The 21107-nt window shown below is 40.2% G+C and overlaps 1 protein-coding gene across 1 annotated transcript in view; it reads right to left on the bottom strand.

The window, feature by feature from the left end:
* LOC138009929 (uncharacterized) overlaps nucleotides 1-20558 on the bottom strand; it is a 54009-nt gene extending 33451 nt beyond the window's left edge. The window contains exons 1-3 of the mRNA XM_068856912.1: nucleotides 19803-20558; nucleotides 10643-10998; nucleotides 883-1204 (exon numbers count right to left, since the gene is read on the bottom strand). Of these exons, the coding sequence (XP_068713013.1) occupies nucleotides 883-1204; nucleotides 10643-10998; nucleotides 19803-20149 (1025 nt within the window). The 5' untranslated portion in view covers nucleotides 20150-20558. The remainder of the gene's footprint in view (nucleotides 1-882; nucleotides 1205-10642; nucleotides 10999-19802) is intronic.
* Between the last annotated feature and the right edge of the window lie 549 nt (nucleotides 20559-21107).

Genomic DNA, 21107 nt, shown 5'->3' with positions numbered 1-21107 from the left:
ACAAGCGAAAACAAGCACAGTGACCCCATCTTTTTATTGCATTTTTTTAAAGTCCTGTGTATAAATATCAATTGTGCCAAGTTTGAAAAAATCTGGATAGTATGTCCTTTTCAAGGGAATTACCTTAAATGAACTTAGCAAAATCTTCTAGTTACAAACAGGGGCCATGGCAGTGGGGAACACTGGGGAAGAGTGGGGAATGGAAAGTTTCCCCACAGGAGCGGGGAAAAGTTTAAAATGTAAGACTGTGCAAATGACAAATGTTACATCCCCCGCTACGTTCCGGGGAGGGGCGGGGGGCGTGTTTTCAATTGACTAGAGCATTACGAAGGGTAATCTGGTATACCACTCTTGCAACAACAGCGTAAAAGGTAAGAGTTGGTTGTTTTTTTATACATCGGAGTGTTTCCTTGACCACTGGCAAGTTACATCTTAAGACATCACCATTACCCTGTTAAAGCACCCTAAAATTCAAGAACCTTAGACATAACATGTATTAGGTAAGCACTACAATCCCTTCATCAGGATTTTGGAGCTATTAACTGTGTTAACGGAATCCCCATTCTTTGCTCCGTAAGGGGTTTAGTCAATGGACTATCTACTGCAATTTCTACAAAAGATAAACTCTTAAAATGTATCTCTACCGGTTATTATTTCATAGTGAATTTATAATCCATTTGTTTACTTACTGTGTTTTCTGCAATCCTAGTGTTCAGTATAAGGAGGCTATGAACTATTTTCCCGAGAATTGAAAAGTCTTCGGGCAATACTCAGTTCTACTAATTTAGTCTTTTGTGGTAGAATGCACCTATGAGACAGTCTGGCTAGTTGGCGGTAAGGTTCTTATGAAAACCAGAATCATTTTGTTAAACAAAAAAAGACTATATGGCGATTTTAAACACTTCCATTTCAGTGACCTTAAACTGGTTTTCACCGGTAAAGAAAGTTGCGTTTCTACCATAACCTTCAGGGTTCGAAAAGCAACCACCTAAGTTAGCTTTACAAATCATATTACCAGAACCACTTGAAAGCACATAAAGGTCTGTGCACGATGTGGAAGCGAAGGTTGGTCCAAAATCATTCCGGAGTCCTATACCACCATTTCCATCTGGTTTTACAGGGATCTTGATGGGTTCACTGTTGGAAGGTTTAACGAGTGAAAACAGAAATGACAGGAAATCTGGTACGCTGATGAGAGAATCAGCTGAGTAAAGAAAATAAATGGAGGCTATATTAGCATTTCTTAATTAAAAGCTACGTATGAGGTCAGCCAAGGCTAAAAGCGGGGCTCCTTTTAAGTACTTTTTGAACCCATCGACTCCTGTTTAATTTTTTAAAAAATAGGTTTCGAGTATTGTTTTTCTGCAAGGTGAGATCGGACATCATTTTTGCACAAATAGAACTTTGTCAAGAACAGAAATAATCACATAAGGCTTTTAAAGTGGAGGGGGGGGGGGGGTGGGATGGGGGGTTGGGCGGGTGATTTTGAAATAGAATTTCCTGCAAACGCTTGTCGGAAGAAACCAATTGCATGCAGCACAAATGGAATAAAAAAATTCTTGCACTGTTGTAAGAGAAAAAATGTTACAAAGCTATTTCATCATTCAGATAGCTTTAACCTGCAACCATTCTTCACTTGCTCCCTTTTAAAGTGCCCCTGTGGCCAAAAAATCAATTCATATTTTTCTTTGGATTTCAAAACTATGTTAACAAAACACTAAGTGACCCACGTTTTAAGCCTTGATTTCAAAAAGAAACCTCTTTATTTTAACTGTAATTTTCCTATTTAATGGTCCGCCATTATTAACATTATGTTCTTGAGAGAGCTGGATCGAGGAGAAAATGACGTCAAAGCTGTCTAGTTTAAGAATGCAATACGTGTGTACGCCGCAGAATTAATAAGCAGCACGGGGGTTTTGGGCTTTCAGACTTTTAAACTCACGCTTTGCATATATAATCAGCTGCGTTCACACGCTGAAATTTTAAGTAAGTGAGCCTCTGACGTCACTTTTCCCTGGATCCGACCGTCTGAGGTTCAATCGGTTGGGAAAGTCGAGGCTTCCTGTTTTTTCTTTGTCAGTTCCTTTTCGGTCAGAAATGAATTTGGCTGACCTAATTTATTTTAAAATAATTTTATGCTTTGACTAAGTTTTGCAGGAAAATTTGAAGAAATTTGCTTTTTTAGCGTTGAAACTTTATTCCAGTCTCCAAATATGGTATAAACTGAGTACATTCCTTATAAGGTAGTATTTAAGGCTTCAAAAAAAGTGAAACTTTTAATATTTATAGGGACATCGCTTGATATGACAAACAGTATAAATGGAGTTAAAGAATTAATTAATTTTGTTCATTATTTAATGAAGTTGAGGTTTCAAACCTTTGCAAAAACCGTGAACGATAAGTCTTGCACAGCGTTGGATCGTAGAAGATCGTGATCAGTCAAAATTGATTAAAAAATTTTGATGAAAGTCAAGTAGACTATTGCACGACTGATAAAACAACGCGAAAATGTATTTTTTTAAACGATATTTGGGCTCGCCAATACCAGCCTCCTATCTAACGAATTTACAGAATATATATACACATGTTTTGAAGTAATTAAGGAAGGTTTTAAGTGATAATGTAACGTGATATAGCTACTGGATAAACAAAGCAAAATATACTAAATAACGAGATCGTTAAATTTCTTTATCCGTCACGCTTGTTTATCCCAAGAAGTTCTGCATAGTTTGAGCTTTTTCAATAAAATGGGCTTCCCGAGCTTTCCCATTTTCGCGTTGTTTTATCATTATCAGTCGTGCAATAGTCTACTTGACTTTCATCAATATTCATATTTAATATTAAACTGAAACATTCCCATGTAATTATCTACTATTTTAATAAATATAATAAATTTGCAACGTTATAATAAATAGCTTTATTATATAGATACTGATGAAATGCCAGGATTTTTCTTTCACATAATATCTTCACCGCGCGTAGTAAACATCATTTTTATCTTTTCAAATGTCAGGATATAGGTGTTGTCATTGTAACGAACACGATTAGCCAATAAAACGCGAGCTTCCTTTTTATTGTAAGGTACTTTTGTGCTTTGATATAATTCTTCTTACATCATGATTTGTTTTTCATAACTTTCACATCTTGTTTCATGTTACACAACATACGTTTTTTAGCGGTTGGTGACCACTTTTTCAAATTGTTTTAAATCTGGACATTTCATCAATATCTATAAAATAAAGAGGATATATTACATGGCCGCTTTGGGATACGAATTTTATCTTCGAGTGCTGAAAGTATCTCTCACGAGTGAGCGAAGCTCACTCGAGAGAGATACTTTCAGTAAGAGAAGATAAAATTCGTATCCCCGCGCGACCATGTATTATATCCTCTATGTATACTTGATAATTAAAAATTGTGCTGCAAATTTATAAAATTAATGATCGGCGTGAAACATGTTACTGCTTGGAGCATGCGCTTGGTATCTCATGTGGTCTTTCAGCATGATAATGAGGTAGAATAAAAATCAACAGCAGCAATGAACATGTGATCCACTATAAATGATCACAAATTTCAATTCTGCTTTCACACCTTTTTTGGAGATATCGGTCCACTTTTAAATTGTAAGTGATGATTTTAGCAGCATTTACCACACTATGAGCATTTCTGAACTTCTTTTTGCTATTTTTGGCTATTTTTCATTAAGAATGTAAACATTTTCACGTTTGCTTGATGTGCATCACTTTATAATGTAACAATATTATAATGACATGACTTCATATGACACGATTGTAAAGAATGACTTCTGAAAACTGAGCTATACAAGAATACTTTTGTATAGCTTACTAAGAAATGAGAAGAGAGAGGGGAGAAGTATCCTGCCCAGCAGCTTTCTAGAAAAAAATAATTGTCTTGCTGAACGATACATCACTTTTTTCGCTCGATCATTGCGCTTTATTAATATATATATACTAGTTGTAGCATTTGCAAGTGAAGTGCTGTGAGTGAGATGTGGAAGAATTGAGTAATATTTGCACAACTTCTAAAGCTGGCGATTGTGTTTAATACATTGAAACAATTCAGTGATTTAAGACAACAATTTTTTTATTCACTCAACTGCATAAAATATGTCTTATAACTGAATTATGAAGCCTTCTGGGAATTTTTTTCCAAGTATTCGGTTAATTCACTTATATTTTCTCGCTAAGTGTTGCATCTTTTATGTTCAAATACATGCTTAAACTTACACGTAGCCAAAAGTGATGAATTTTTTGTCACAATAAGCTTATGCCTCCCAGTCAAAAAGTATCATCTCAGAAACTCAGAAAGTCATTCTAAACGGTTATTCCATGCAAAAAGTGGGTAATTTTGAGCGTGGAAAAAAATTAACGGCCAAAGTTATAGACAAACCCAAATGGAATACTACATGAAATACAAAATCAGAAGCTCAACCTTTATGATTGCCGTGTTTTACCATAAAGAATGTCTTCGCTAGGCTCTAAAGAAGCTCTCAGTGTAATTTTTCTGTGATTTCAAATAAATTTCCTTTTTTTATCCGTCAACTGTGGACGCCATTTTTGTCTCGCTGGAGAACAACAGGATGACGTCAGAATCATCTGGACAGAAAGACAGACAGACAGACAGACACAAAATCGAGAAATCGAGATTTTTCCTGGCATATACTACGAAAAACACCAATCTGTGGAATGGGCGCGAATTACCGAGTCAGTGCCCCGCCCCTTTCGTTAGACATTTTGAAGAAATTCCTTTCTCACGGGCTTAAGGTATACTATAACGACCGCAAAAATCGAAAACACGTTTTCAAAATTAATCTCTGCTTTCTTTGGCAATCGCTGAAAAACTTTCCACGAAGAGACCTGTGGTGAAGTCCCTTTTTTCGATATTGTCTTGTATAATCTTCATTCCCAAGTCTCCTCCGAGAACTTATCCCCAATAAAAGAGCCTTCCATATACGCTCAGGTTCTGCCAATACCTCTTAAGAATTTGAAATTTTTACCAGTGAAAGTGGGCGTGACAGAGACACGTAAATTCCCAGCCATTTCAAAGATAGGTGGTTTTCGAAGTAGCACACAGGGAGACTGTCAGTCATAGTGCTTTTAAAAAGCGAAACGAGAGATACATATACATCAATCGACTTCGCTCTTTTTGTTCCACGCTTCAGAAAGGAGAGATACTGGAAACCAGGAAAGCGACTACGCATCCGCGTATCCACTCTCAATAGAGAGCTTAAGGGCCCACAGACGGATTTTTCGTGCGTTGCTAAGGAAGTGAAATGTTACTTCCGGTGACTGACAAGAAAACCCACTCTCAAGCAAAAATCACTGCACTTACTGTTGTTTCCATCGACGCTTTTTCCTCGCCCTTCCGCGCGCTTGTTCTCAGATCAACTGCGCATGAGTAAACGAACTGACTTCCGCTTTGGGAAAAAACTAAATTTTCGGTAGTCTTTAAATTGAATTATTTTGTTTTTAAAAGGCACCCCAAATACAGAATATAATGGGGAAAAGATCTTAGCAATGTAAATGTGATTGTGTGAAAACAGTTAAAAGGGACAACAGGTCACTTCCGGTTGCCGTCCCCGTCTCAAAAACGCGCGTGTATGAGCTCCCTAATATAGCCAGGGATACTGGGAGCTAAGGAAACAACTGCGTGTCCGCGTATCCACTCTCAATAAAGGCTATCTAACCTCGTATCAAACCTTTTCATGGGTACGGCTTTCATGTGGCAGGGTATTCTGGAGTCAAGTCACTTTTCGCAGCGGTTTGCATCAGTAGTGTCTCTGCTTGCAGCAGAGGAAAAAACACACTTGAACACAAAATTGCTAAAATCACCGGCATCTTCATGAAAATCACTCGCATATCATATTTCAACCCACTTATACAACAAAAATTTTCTCAGTCCCTCTCTGAACATAACTATGTGGATTAAAAGGCAGAAAAAAATTAACAACAAGGTTTTCCAGCAAAACTTTCATAGAAATAAACAATAAAATTGCTATTACAGGCAAAAATAACCAGTATTTTATTGCGTGCGTGCTAACACCCCAAACACGCATGTGATTTTTGTAGACACTCCGTTTTCCTTCAAAGGGATCACTCGCATTATTTTGGGACACGTTTGCGACAAAAATTACAGAATACAGTAATGTGTTTGAGGGCTTAGGGACCATTCCATGCGTGCATAAATCTCACCTCAAACCTGACGCAGTGCCAGTGATGCACCCCCATGTAGCATCTTATTAGCACTCAGAGACAAGCTAGAAAAGGAACTCAAGAGAATGGCTCGTCGCTACATGCAGAGACCCCTACCTCAGAGAAAATGTGTCCATGCAAGAAAATGGATGACCTTGGGGTGAGAGTTAAAGTCAGTGAGCCAACAAAATACAATCAATCAACGTTTTCATTTGTTCAAAAGCTGCTGACTGTGAACAATCCAATAAAAACTCTGAGTCTTTCTTCAGTAGACTTCTCAAAGGTGCAGTGGCTTCTGCCAAATTGGGTGTGAAGTTTGATAAGTAGTTGACCATGCCTCCCAGGGTTTCCAGCTCATGCTTGTCCCTTGGAGGTTCATATGCTGAATGGCCACTTACGAAATCGCACTAGCAGGATTTGAACCCGGCCATGTAACACAATTCCTTTGTATGACCCCTACCTCAGAGAAAATGTGTCTATGCCAGAAAATGGATGACCTTGGGGTGAGAGTTAAAATCAGTGAGCCAACAAAATACAATCAATCAACGTTTCTCATTCGTTCAAAAGCTGCTGACTGTGAACAATCCCATAAAAACTCTGAGTCTTTCTTCAGTAGACTTCTCAAAGGTGCAGTGGCTTCTGCCAAATTGGGTGTGAAGTTTGATAAGTAGTTGACCATGCCTCCCAGGGTTTCCAGCTCATGCTTGTCCCTTGGAGGTTCATATGCTGAATGGCCACTTACGAAATCGCAATAGCAGGATTTGAACCCGGCCATGTAACACAATTCCTTTGTATGACCCCTACCTCAGAGAAAATGTGTCTATGCCAGAAAATGGATGACCTTGGGGTGAGAGTTAAAGTCAGTGAGCCAACAAAATACAATCAATCAACGTTTCTCATTTGTTCAAAAGCTGCTGACTGTGAACAATCCCATAAAAACTCTGAGTCTTTCTTCAGTAGACTTCTCAAAGGTGCAGTGGCTTCTGCCAAATTGGGTGTGAAGTTTGATAAGTAGTTGACCATGCCTCCCAGGGTTTCCAGCTCGTGCTTGTCCCTTGGAGGTTGATATGCTGAATGGCCACTTACGAAATCGCACTAGCAGGAATGAACCCGGCCATGTAACACAATTCCTTTGTATGGTAATCGAGTCTGATGACCGCTACGCCGGCTCTGCCCACGCGCGCTTGGCTTCACTATTGAACTACTTTTAAGAAATGCAATGTCTAAAATATAGGGGCATTCATACTTTATAATAAGCGAGTTGTAGAACTGCCGGTCTACCATTCTCATATGCGATGGCAGCGAATGGAATAACTGTTTCATACAAAGTGAGCTATTTCGGTCTCGTGTTATCAGACAAGGGAGTGCAGCCTGATCCAAAACTAATCGCTCTTTATGAAGAAAACTGGATACCAGACGAAGCAGGGACATTGACATTGACGTTGACATTGATGCAAGTAAGAGCGTAACATCGACGCTTCCAAGCATGGTCTAGGTGCGGTGTTGCTGCAGAATAACAAGCCTGTTGTGTATGCGTCAAAGTGCCTCACGACCTCAGAGCAAGACTATGCTCACATTAAATAGAGATGTATGCCGTAGTGTTCGGAACTGAACGATTCCATCAGCACATCTATGGCAGGCCTGTTGAGATTATCACTGATCACAAGCCTTTAGAGGCAATTTTAAGGAAACCCTTGTCAGCGGCCCCTCCACGGCTTCAATGAATGATTCTCCGCCTTTAAAAGAATGAGATAAACGTCCTCAACAAAGCTGGGAAAAATATACCATGCCAGTTGCTGATACGCTTTCCTGATTGCATCTTAATGACACCCATGAGGCTTTTAGTGAACACGTCCATGCCGTGATGACCTCTCTGCCAGTCTCTGAAAACAAAATCTCAGAGCTACAGATATGTACAAAGGAGGACCCTGATCTACAGCAGTTGATTAGAATTTTCCTTATTGGATGGCCACATCAAAGAAACCAGTGCCCCGAGTCAGTCCTACCATACTGGAATTATAGAGATAAGTTAATAGTAATGGATGAACTTGTGCTTACTTGAAGGCGAGAGAATTGTCATTCCCTCCGCTCTTAGAGGAGAGACGCTGAAACGAATTCACACGAGAAACACTGGCAGAATGAAGTGGAAATGCCGTGCAAAGGAAGGGATGTTCTGACCAAACATGCATGGTCAGATAGAAGATATGGTCTCAAGCTTTCTAACTTGCTCGGAATACCAAAGATGCAATCCAAAGGAGCCCATGCTGATATCTCATGAAATTCCCCATTGGCCGTGGCAAACTGCAGCTGCAGACTTATTCCAAATTGAGGATGTGCACTATCTGATGGTGGTCGACTACCACAGCAGATATTTTGAGCTACAACAAATGCCCAGCACGACATCCTCAGCAGTGAAAAACAAGATGAAAGCCATATTTGCACGATTCGGTATTCCTGAGAAGCTGGTATCCGATACCGGACCCTAATTTGCTGCTGAAGATTTCTCCCGCTTTGCCTATGAGTGAGACTTCCGACATGTGACCTGCAGTCCCATTTACCCACAAGCGAATGGATTAGTGGAAGGACCGGTTCAAACAGCAAAACAGAAGACTACGTGCCTCGCTCGCGGCAACCAGAGACCAGGTTACGCCAGAAGTCGTCAACCCCAAGATTGCCAAGGAGAGACGAAGCCTGAACCAAGCCTCCAAACGATACTATGACAACAAAGGCACTAAACAGCTACAGCCCTTAGAAACTGGGGACCAGGTCTACATCCAAACCAAGTCAAGAACTTGGAAGCTTGTCACAGTCCTGCAAAGGGAGAACACCCCCAGGCGGTAAATAGTTCGCACGAATGATGGAGGGCAGTACAAGAGGAACAGAAGATTCCTCCAGAAGGCAAGCAACGAATCATTGCAAGAGCCAGAATCCCTCAGCGACAAAGAGCCATGCAACAGCTTGGGAGCTCTTTCTCAGCCAGTGGACTATCTTGTGACAGTTTTGTTTTAATAGTGAGTTTTTGCATGCCCTTCATATCTATTGACTGTTATTTGCTCTTGTTCTCATAGGAGGGGGATATAATGTAGCGCATAGTTTATAGGTTTCGCGCCTTCAGTAATCTATGCGGGCTTGGCAACTGGGCTGTTAGAGATATCTGCAGGAGAACGCCATTTTATTTAAAGCGATAATCTTAAAGCATTCAGTGTAATATCAAAAGCCACCAGTCAGGATTTTATAATTGGTAAGTCTAAACTCCTAAGACAATCACAGTTTCAATAATTACTGTGCAACTCAAATATATGTTCACTGGATCAGTGCGATTATCATATAAGAAATGAACAATAAACGAGAGTTCCAGCAGGAGATTTATTATTCATTGTCGAGCGATTCACATCCACGACCTACAGTACATTTGTAAGTTTCATAGTTCCACTGTAACACACAGTGACCCTCTTCAACAGCATACGATAATGTTTTGGAATTTCAGCAGCAGTTTCTCTCGCACCGATTCTTCATAAAGACTCTCGGGAGAGCAATTAAATCAAAATTTGATATTTTTCTGCACCAACATCACGCAACTGTTAAGTTGGGTTTCACAAAAATATTAAAAGAACAACAATTAATATAGCAAACAGACTTGCCAAATCCTGTCGCTGTTTTAACAAAAACATCATTACCGGTAACGAGTACATGAATAGCTTGCAGTTGTTCCGCCTTAGGCACAAAGTTAAAGTGGCATTGTTTAAACGCAAAATAAATTGCCTCCAGAAACTTGGCATCACAATTTCCTTTCACATTATCCGCCACGGTTCCAGAATAAAAGCATTAAAAATACACTACACCCAGTCTTAATATGGTTATTTCCCCATTTTTGGGGGAAATTGGCGAGATTCCGAGCATGCGCCTAGTAATACAGGGTTCTCTCTTTTCCCGCCTGCATGAGTTCCACGCCTGGGTTCCAGGCCCATTTTCTGGGCCCATTTTCTTTGTCCCCAAAGTACAGGTTATGGTTATGATTACGAATGTTTTAGCAAAACCAACATTACCATCGTTTACTATTATTACACAACAGGTGCTCATGTGATACAGAAGATCGTGTTATGGAATACACGAAATCAGTATCTCTAGAAGTAATGTGTACCCTTTCACTATCGCAGCCTTAATATTCCAGGAGACAGTTGCCTAAAACGTAACTTCTGACGTAACTGGAACTTCTGATGTAAGATTAGTGGGTTTGACTGGGCTGAATGCCGGACTTAAGTTGCTACAACCAACGTTACGTTTAATGCAACTGGCATTTATAGGGAAGAGTGATTGGGGTGGATTTTCTCGGGCTCAAAAGACCAAGAGACTGTTCACTAACTGCAAAGTCTCATCAACTGTAATCTATTCACCAAGGTAAAGGCAAATAAAAGTAATCAATAGCTTACGTGACTCCCATGATTTCGAAGTGTAGCCGCCGCATATGTATTTTCCACTTTGTATGACCACAAGTGTAGCTCCTTTGTTATCACAGCAGTGATGGAAATCTTTGGGAGTTCCTCCGTCGGTAGTAGCCCTAAATAGCAGAGAACAGGAAGCGCCAGGTGGCAGCCAGGACATAACAGCCTTTCGGTGCTTTCCATCCTTTATTATCACGGATGATTTTAACGGATGCATTTTTCGTTCAAGTTGAGCGATGAGACCTTGAACTTGATAAAACCTTGCTTCTACAAGCAGATCTTCAAGGACTGTTCTCTCGTCTGGGCAGTGTAACACGTCGTTACGAAGGTAGTTCAAAATGTATCTTATAATAGATATTAACAAACAAACAAACAAATCAATTGACATTTAACGAGACCAAACTCAAAATAAATTACGCATTGCAGACATTTTAAATGGCCTTAACTTTTAATGAGTCAATAAACTAACCATTCAACTCAAAAGAAATGCGCAGTTCTTTCCAGCGGCACTGCTTTGCTGTATAAGAACAAGGTAGTCGAAAGACGCTCGGTGTTTGCTGCGTTGTTTTGGAAACGATGAAAGATTATAAACAAGTGTGTTTGATCCTGTTGGCAAACTATTCTTTTATAACAACTCTGTTTTTGGGCACTACTTTAAGGTTTATTTTGCCGACCTTGCGGTTACCACGGCAAAAAGGACAGTTGGGCAAATAAATTTCAGTTGTGCAGATTCCGAAAAAACTAATTCGACGAACTTTTCTGGCAGTATAAGCAAAAGGTATTCAGTGGATCTTGTTCTGTGTCCAAAAAAAGACATTTTCTGATTAACTTATAACTATATTAACTTATCCCCAAAAAATTTCTATTTGAAGTGGCAAATTGGATGTTGCGTATATGTAGATCTAGACATCAAGATAGGTCACGGGATGCAGATTCCCAGATAACAACAAGTGTTTCGTGCACGATTTCTTTCCGGTTCGCGTAAATATTTCTCTTTCTTGTGTCTTGCAGTGCGCAAGATCTGGTAGAAATTTTGATTTATTCAGCTAGCGTGGTAGGTTATGGGCACGCAGAGAAAAACCTTTTCAAGTTTCCTTATACTAAAGGTATTCTCTGAAACCTTTGGTTTAAAATATAAAGCACGACCATTTAATTAAGCTGGGGAAGGTGATCCGAGCAATGCTCGAGTCACTAAATGCATCTTTTTCGTTGTGTTTTTCTCCGGTATTATTTAGTGATGGTTCTGTTTATTCGCTGGCTAGTTCGTTTTCAACGTTTCTTCGTTCCTTTTTTCTTTGGTCTTTATCAACATTTGTAAATTCTGATTTGGCTTTCTCGTTAATTGGAAGAACAGGAGTTACAACATTGGTCTAGTTCATCTAGCCAGCCTCTCCACACGGCAATAATTTCCACCTGTTTCAAAATACTTCAATTGGTCGATGCCAACTTCGACCACCTCGATCGACTTCGCCGCAAATGTCCGTTTCGTAAGCGGTCGCTGCCCTTTTCCTTGCCACTACACTTCCACGCTCATCAGCCACAATTCCCAAAAATTTTGATTATATTTATTATATTTAAGTGGCTTTCATAACTGGTACATCTATAAAAGGTCACCCGAGCCCTATCCCCAAATTTTAACGCAATTTAACTTGAGCCTAGAAGAGCTTCTTTAAATGAAGCCATTTTTAAAACTTACCGATAACGACCTAGCGATTCCACGTGCTACAGCGAATTCACTGAATACCCTGTAACGACGTAGCGACATGCCTTAGTAGCCTGCCAATCTGATCGGTAAGCCGTAACGACATGGCGACAGCGACAATGTGTCTCCAGCTTAACATTTGGCTTCGGGCGAGTGAGCAAAATTACCCGGTCGCCCAGCCGGGTACTCTGCTGGTGGTTACAGTTTATGAAAGCTCCCCAAATTTTCTTTTTTCTACGAAACACTGTGTTCAAAGGCCGAACAGAATCAGTGACTGCACACCTGACTGCCAGCTGTCGCACGGATTTTGATTCCTTCTCAAAATAGCATCAAATTTGAAACTTGAAGTTTGGTATTTATTGGTTACAGTTTTTATTTTGAAAAAGTTACTTCTGCTCTGACTGGGATAAGGTGCGGCCGGCGAAGCGGCGCAATTTATTTTGTATAAACCCGAAATCACAGTCTATGCAAATTTAATACTTTTACGATTTTTGACTGCTGTGCCTGCTTGGCTAAAATACATTTAGGTTATGGTTCTTTTTACCGTGTACATGAAATAAAGAAATAAAAAAAGGAAAGATATCATGTTATTTGTTGTTGTTTTAGAAACAGAGCAATCCTGCGTTGTCTTTGGTGTCGTGAAAAATCATGACGTGTCCTAAAAACACATGCGCAACGACTGACGCTTCGGCCGATTTCACAAAAAGCTCATTCAACTAAACATTTTACTGATACTATAGGAAAAAAAAATACTTACGTTCTGTGCTATAGCTGTGATTTTCGTTCAGATCAAGATGACTTGTTTTAAAAAAAAAACTGATAGCTCTTGGGCCGCCGTGGTTTTATTGTTTCACGGCAGTTTTCACAGAAAGCTCCACAGGAAGTCCGTCAATTATCTTAAGCGGCAAAGATTCACGTTTTGAAAACTTATTTTCAACCTAACTAACCAATAAAGGGGTTTATGTGTATTAGACCCAAACGTCTTTATCAAAACTTTATAAACCCGCCGCAATCTTTACTTTTTACTCTTTACAACGCGGGATAGCTCTGTTTCTAACATCGGAGGCGTTGCCACTTTCCTCAGTATGGCGCGGAAAATTTGACGGGATGCGGGCTTTTCTTGTATTAGCGAGTTCGGCGTTTACCAGAGCAGTAGTAGCAATGTCCAGTTGAGAGAGAGGTAGATGAAGATCTTGGTGCTTTGTTGATCTCAGATAATTAATTAATTAATTCGGGCGACCAACTTAGAGATCTGGGCACCACACCTGAAATGCTTGGGAGCCTGAAGGGCTTTCTGAAATTTTCCTTAGGGCACAGCCTTGATAATAGTGAACGGGTCATTGACATACGCTCTGCTTCTCCGTGAATGAAGTGTTTCAATATGTTGCTTTGCCTGACTTTAAAAGATCTCGGCTAGAAGTGTAAAATCGTTCGACTTATAGCCAAATAAATACGATATATAAATTGCAAACTGAAATACATTACTAAAGAGTGTGTTGTGAGCTGTGGAAGGCGTTGTTTAAAGTTTTTCGGGCGTGCATTTTTCGAGGGGTCTGAGTTTTCGAGGTCTGCAATTTCGAGGTCTGAGTTTTCGAGACACCCAGTATTCGAGTGCATTCGTTGAATGTGATAATGACATTGACGCTTCCATTATTTCGTGCTGAAACCAAAGAAAACGAACTATAAAATCGACTCATCCCAAGGGATTCCCTTGTGTCATATTGAGCATAAGTTGACGCCAATGAAATCGTATAATAAAACGGACACGTCCCAAGGGATTTCCATTTCTGACCATGATGAAAACAAACCATACCGAATCCTTGCCATGGTATGCCACAGACATCCCAGGGATAGGTTTAGCCGCAAGTTGCTCGGAAACTTTTCGGCAACTTCTAAAATTCTCGGACAGTTTTGATTTTTTAGCATTATTAAAATTAAGTTTTACTTTTTTTCCCAAATCCGCCGTGATACCCACACATGTCGAATATACATGAACTGAGTCGGGTTGCCAATTGCTGCTGACGGCCCGACTCACCGGATGATGGGTCGTAAAGTTTTTAAACTTCAACTGCCTGGGGCAGCTACAAATATCTCGACGGATCGTGACGATCCGATCAGGCCGTGACGACCCGTCATTTGAAAAGTCAACCCGACTGTTGGAAAGTGGTGAGACAAAGATAAAAACTTCGATGATCACAGGAGGCAGTGCTGCTCAAAATTGTTGTAGAGTAGCGACTAAAACATCGATTTACGCATAGACAATTATAAACATCGACTGTAATAGCATTCCCAAATGTGTGACAACATACTGCTCAGAAACAGAAATAATGACAAACTGTAATAGCGCTCCGAAATGTTGAATGCTTCGTTCTTGTAACGTAGCGACATCGCCACACCCTTCCTCAAAATATCCACGCGTAGCGAAAAACGCCGCAAGCTTCCTAAAAAACACCCGAAATTGGTGAATGTTTCGTTCGTTCGTGGCGAAATTAATACCCTAACAATATGCTGCCCAGAAGTGTTGTATACCTCGTTCTCAAAGAGTGGCGGCTAAAATACCGTTACGTGCGTGAACAACTATAAACGTCGTCCAGAATAGCACTTTCAAATTTACGCAATAATTTTGCGAATGTTTCGTTCGTTGGTAGCGAAATGAATACCCTGACAACATGCTGCTCAGGAATGTTGTATGCCTCGTTGACAAAGTGTGGCGGCTTAAATATCGATACCTGCATGTAGTGCTCCGAAGCGGTTGAACGCTTCGTTCTTCAAGCGTAGCGAAATCGCCGCACGCTTCCTAAAAGCATCCAAAAATGGTGAATATTTCGTTCGTTTGTAGCTGCTGATTAATGTTGCATGCCTCATTCTCAAAGAGTGGCGGCTAAAATACCGATATGTGCATAAACAACTATAAGCGTCGTACAGAATAGCACTTACAAATGGGTGAACGGCCGTTTACGTCTGCTACATTTTCCCTCTTGGTATGAATTCGAGACAGATAAACTGTTTGAATTTCTTCCGTCTCAAATTGTCATTAGACGGATAGCTAAAGAACACTGGTTTCTCTCAGGCGCGGTTACAACTCCACAGTACACAATATGGCAGCCATGGGGTACTTTCTTATGTCAACCAGGAGAAAGAGAAAATGTAAAGACAATTTAACGCTCTATCGCAAAGCTTCGCGAATTACAACTCTGGAAACACTTCATGGCAATTTTTAAAAAATGTGCAAAAAAATTCTATTTTTTTCTTTTAACCCTTTCACTTCCAAGAGTGCCACTAAAAGATTTTACTCTGACGCCAGACGATTTTACTCGTCAATGGGGAACCCCACGGGGGTGAAAGGGTTAAAAACGGCATGCCCAGCAAAAAGAAAGACTTCATTCTCCTTCCACGTGTTCTTTCTAGGTTTCTTTCCTGCTTTCCTTTTCGTAACTTTAGACGCCATGTTTTCCTTCCCTGAACTCAGTGCGCTCTTTCTAGTTGCAGGCTTTTCAGAGCAAAATAAGATGACTTAATCCGTCCTGATGTGAATTCAAGACGAATCATCCGTCTCAATTTTGACGGATGCTCCGTCCTCAAAATCCGTCTATATAGACGGATAATCGGACGGATAAAAATAGACAGACTATCCGTCTAAAATGAACACCGTTCCGTTTTCACACTGAGACGGATTATCCGTGCTGGACGGATAACCCGTCTTAGACGGATTCTCCGTCTCTAGTGTTATGACGGCCAATGTTCCGTTCGCTCGTGTTCGTAGTGAAATATATACATAATACTCTGGCAACGTGCTGCTCAGTAATGTTGTATGTGTCGTTCCCGAAGAGTAGCGACTAAATATCGATACGTGCAAGGACAATTATAAACATTCACTAGAATAGAAGAAAAGAAAACAAAACAAAAGGAGATCATCGCAGTTGCGTCGAGTTTTTCGTTCGTTACTGCACAGACACGGGTTTTTTCTAAATCTCCCACCACCAAATATTTCCAAAAGTCGGGTCGACTTTTCAAATGACGGCTCGTCACGAATTAGATGGATCGTCAAGTCCCATCACCATTTTCAGGCGGCCTCACCGCCTCCAGTATCAAATGTACCGAACTTGTGGCGTACAGTCAAACTCACGAAAGATTACTTTTAGTCACTTCAATTCAATTCATTTATTCTCACTGTCTTCTTGCTTACAATTCTCGTTCCGCCAAAAAAGAAAAAAAAACGGTCAAAAAATCAGTTCTACCCTATCCGATTGCACATTAACAGCTACATCGGGATGTAACGCAATCACAAGAGTTTCGGTCACGCTCCCCTAAAAATTGAGTGTTCTTAATTTTTATCAAATTTCTATCAAAGCTCGTTCATTCATTATCTGTAACGATCTGTCGTATTCTGACTTCCGCCTCCCTTGCTGCATTTCGTCTTTCCATGGTTTTGTCTCCCACTTGAGCTTGCATCACGTCCTCTGCAATCTCGCCATGCGAGCATTTTATTTCCAGAGGTCACAACAGTTGAAGGGGTCGTTGAACGTGGTTTCCTTTATGAAACAAAATCACTCCCCTTACCACTCCGTCTCTTCCTTTCATGTGACGGATCATTCCCCTCCGTTCTTCTGCTTTCCCACCACAAGGACGATTTCTCCAATCTCAGGAATTTGTTGTTTCCCGCGGTTTATCCTGTGACTCTCGGCATCAGACTGTTGATCAGTACTCCCTTTGCCAACGACGCCATGAGTGTTTTCTGGCGTTGTTCAGTCGTCTGTATAGCCTGGTGACCTCTTCTTCCTCAATCTCAATGTCCGCAAATTCATGCGCATTTTGCCCCCACATGATCACGTTCGGCGTTGATGTTTCCGACTCCCCTTCGTTGCCCTCGACATACGTTAGTGGCCGGTTGTTCACTGAGTTGCTTCTCGATGTCAATGACGACAGCCTAAAAACTGCTCAAAGGTGAGGTGCGTGGTTCCCAGAGCCTTGTAAAAGGGTATTCTTCACTTCTCTTATTAGCCGCTCATACATCCCTCTCCACCACGGCAACTTGGAGAGATTGAACTGCCATTTAATCTCTTGCCTGGCGAAGAAGTCTTGCAAAAATTATAGGGATCAAAACTTACCTTTTTGAAAAATTCAGCCAGGAAAAAGGCTCCCGAAAATTCTAGGTGACCTCTTAAGGGTAAAATTCCGTTATAAATGAGCAATTATACCATTTTTTATGTTCGAAAATCCTAGGACAGGCAGGCAAGCAAGAAATTTTACAACAAATGTTCCGAAAATTCTAGTTCTCAAATCGTCTTCCGAACAGATATTTTCCGAAAATTAACGTTCAGGGTGCCCCTGTCCCTTGAACGGCGTTATTTTCAATTTCGGTTATTTCGCCGTAGTTGAACGAGTATCTTTCTCCAATTCCAGCCTTGTGTGTTGCCTTTTCCTCGCTTTCGCTCATTTTGTGTTTGTTCCAAATTCCTTCACTCGTTGTAAAATATCCAGCATCAGTCCGCAGTTACCTAAGTTTCTATCCTGGTCCCGGTACCACAAATGTACCGAACTTGTGGGGTACAGTCAAAGTCACGAAAGATTCCTTTTAGTCACTTCAATTCAATTCATTTATATTCTAACTGTGTCCTTGCTTACAATTCTCGTTTCGCCAAAAAAACTGTCAAAAAACTCTGCCCTATCCGTTAGCCTGGTAAACTCTCTTGATAAATTTAAAGCCGTGGCACTTCCAGTTATAAAGTCATTGTACTTATTTATTTATTTATTTATTTAGTTTTCTAGTAGATTTTTATTCCATATTTCTCTATTTATATACTTTCTGTATTTCTAAACTTTATTATAGTATTTTTGTTTTAACTCCTTAGCAGCTGCATCCGAAAGTAACGCAATCACAAGAGTTTCGATCACTTTCACAGGCACGATTTTTCTCACTACCTGACATTTCCAAACGTCGGGTCGACTTTTGAAGTGACAGTACGTCAGGAACTAGACGTCACGACCCGTCACCATTTTCAGAAAGTTCTTCAAACCTTCTTTCAAATAGCAACTTCCTGTTACTTTACTTGCGCAAACACCACGACCCGACTTCCGCTTGATTGGTCGTCTTTACCAAAACGTCGACCCGACTCTGTTCATGTGTAATGAATGGGAAACCAATGCCATGTAATCACCCCCTAACACTGAGCACGATCTCAACCGCAACAAAACAAATTTCAAGTGCAAACAATTATAAAAAATAACAACTTTTCGGCAACTTTTAAAATAAAATAGAACCTTTTTGCAACTTTTAGACACTTTATCGGCAACTAATGGCCATGGTGGCTGAGCCTACCCACGGAGCAATGCTCCCAGTATTGGACAATACAGAAATAAAATTTTCAACAGTGGCTTTTCTCACAATCGAAAATTTTTTATTACTTCCTTTTTTTTGCCAAGAAATAAATGGTCCTGCATTCAGAGCATTCAAATGACAACAGTCAGAAATAAAGGAAACCTTATTAATACCTGTCCTTAAACCAGCGTTAAACGAAAACGTTGTCAGTGAAAAACTGTGGCTTTATTAAACAGTCAGTTTTCACCGCTATCTATTTATCTTACTATTTTTATCTTATTCTCTTTAGTTACCAGTCTTCTTAATTTTATATATATCCTATTTGAATTTGTTCAACCTTCACTTCTGAAGATGTATATATGTTGTAGCATACGAAGCGTCAAGTCCAAAGTAAAATGCGTCTTATCATTATGTTTGTAGCCGCTGTTTGTTTGTTTTTTTTTTTTTGATTAAATTGAAATGGCCAAAGTACAAGAATATTTATGACAACAGTCAAATTCTGCCAGACGCATCGCGTTACCGAATACAGTATGCATAAGCCAGCATACTTAGTTGCATTTTTATGTCGGGAATTTGCATATTCAAAACAATTCAATTCTTTATTTATTCACATTATCCAAAGTATTTACACACAATTTGTATTTTTGTCTTATAAACAATAAAAAAAAGAGAAGAAGAATGATATTAGGCCATAACGTAAACGGTTAATAGTTGTGCGACTCCAAAGGACCAGAGCTTTCCTGTTGGACACCGCCATAGCGATGTCAAGTTTCTTGACAGATTGCTTTACAGAGTCCGGTCGAAGAATTCACAGTCGTCCAAATTGGTATTTTTGTTTCTTTTTTCCAGTACTGTACATTAAAGCCGGTCTTACAAGGATTTCACCAAGTTACCAAGGAACCACGAAGTAGAGAAGGCTTATTGGAGATTCCGTGCAACATAGATGAATTGGTACAAAGACATATACGAAATTTTAAGTTTGAGTTTACTGTTACAAAGGTATGACAGCGATAACAATAATGAATATTCTTATGTTGCAGGGTGAATGGGGAAGTCGAAAGCGAAAATTAGCGACAGATCACGAGAAGGCTTGGTTTTGCCCTGAATTGCTTAATTAGACTACTTACCGAAACAGTTCTGCGTCGCGGTCTATAAAATAAGCTCCATCTTCGTCGTCTGGTTTCAACTCGAACTTTCCAGAAAACATCGCGCACAACATGGAATCTGGGTCTTTTTGGAGAGTAGCCAGTGCAGTTTTGTATATCTTGCCACCAACGTTCAGCTTGACGGTGCTGGCGAAGTGAATATCATTCAGAGTTTTGGTCATTTCTTCAAAAGCTAATTTCTCTTGCCTCACGTTTTCCAGATCTTGTTGCAATAACTTGCGTGCTTCACCCATTAGCTTTTGTGCATCGGACGTTTTGGAAGATGCTAAATCATATAAACTCAAATCTTGTTCGTTTTTGAAAGCCATGTGCAAAGGTTCCGTGGAACAATCACTACTAGAGAACGCGCGATCGAGGCCACGCGCGTGATACCACGTGAGGCTTATTGATCCCCCTCATTTACATCAGTCGAGACGGGACGAGAATCGGGACTGGCGTAAAGTTTTCAAATAAGGCGAGAAGAGCCCCTGGGAACAAATTTTTTAACGGACGAGTTCCAGAGCGGATTAAATTTTGATTTTTCTGATTGGGCAGAAAATTTCCACAATTGTCTCTTTTCCGCCCAATCAGAGAACCTCATACAGTGAACTCAGATTGTGATTCCTTATATCAAGTGATAAATGCTATATCAACGGCGGCCATTTTATTTCTATCGCTCTCCTTGTCTGGCTCATAAAACAGACATACCATACGGCGAAAATTTGGGTCGCAAAGAGAACCGCAAAATACAAAATTCGACCAATTCAACCTAAAAGATTTTGTTACGTCATGGCAATTATCTGTACATGTTTAAAATCAAAATGCTTGGGCAAAACACCTTCGAAGAGCTATAGAAATAAATCAGGAAGAAGACCTCTTGCAAGGGAAGGGGCTGTGTCGAAAAGTGGGACAGGGACGTGGGGACGCGAATACTCGGGGACTCGGGGTCTCGAGGACTCGGGGACTCGGGGACATGAACGCGGGGGCGTGGGGACTCGGGGACGTGGCGACGCATTTTTACCATTTGTTTAACTTTTCATCATATTTCACAAAATCCTCGTCTGTTGATCGTAACTGCGTCGTACCTCGGTTTTAAGTTCCTCCTTTGTTCAATGTGAAACAGAGGTGTAGTGAATATATATATAGTATAGTTTGTTACTCGTCTTCATAAAAAGGTGACTTTCATTATACTACTATCAAGTTACACAATGGAGTATTTTAGGTAAAACGAACGGACACAATTTTTTGCATTAAGTCCTTATTCGACATAGGCAACATGAACGAAAC

Source organism: Montipora foliosa, chromosome 7, assembly GCF_036669935.1.
Source record: "Montipora foliosa isolate CH-2021 chromosome 7, ASM3666993v2, whole genome shotgun sequence".
Lineage (NCBI taxonomy): Eukaryota > Metazoa > Cnidaria > Anthozoa > Scleractinia > Acroporidae > Montipora > Montipora foliosa.
The sequence above is the reverse complement of the archived record's forward strand: the minus strand, read 5'-3'. Positions and strand labels throughout refer to the sequence as shown.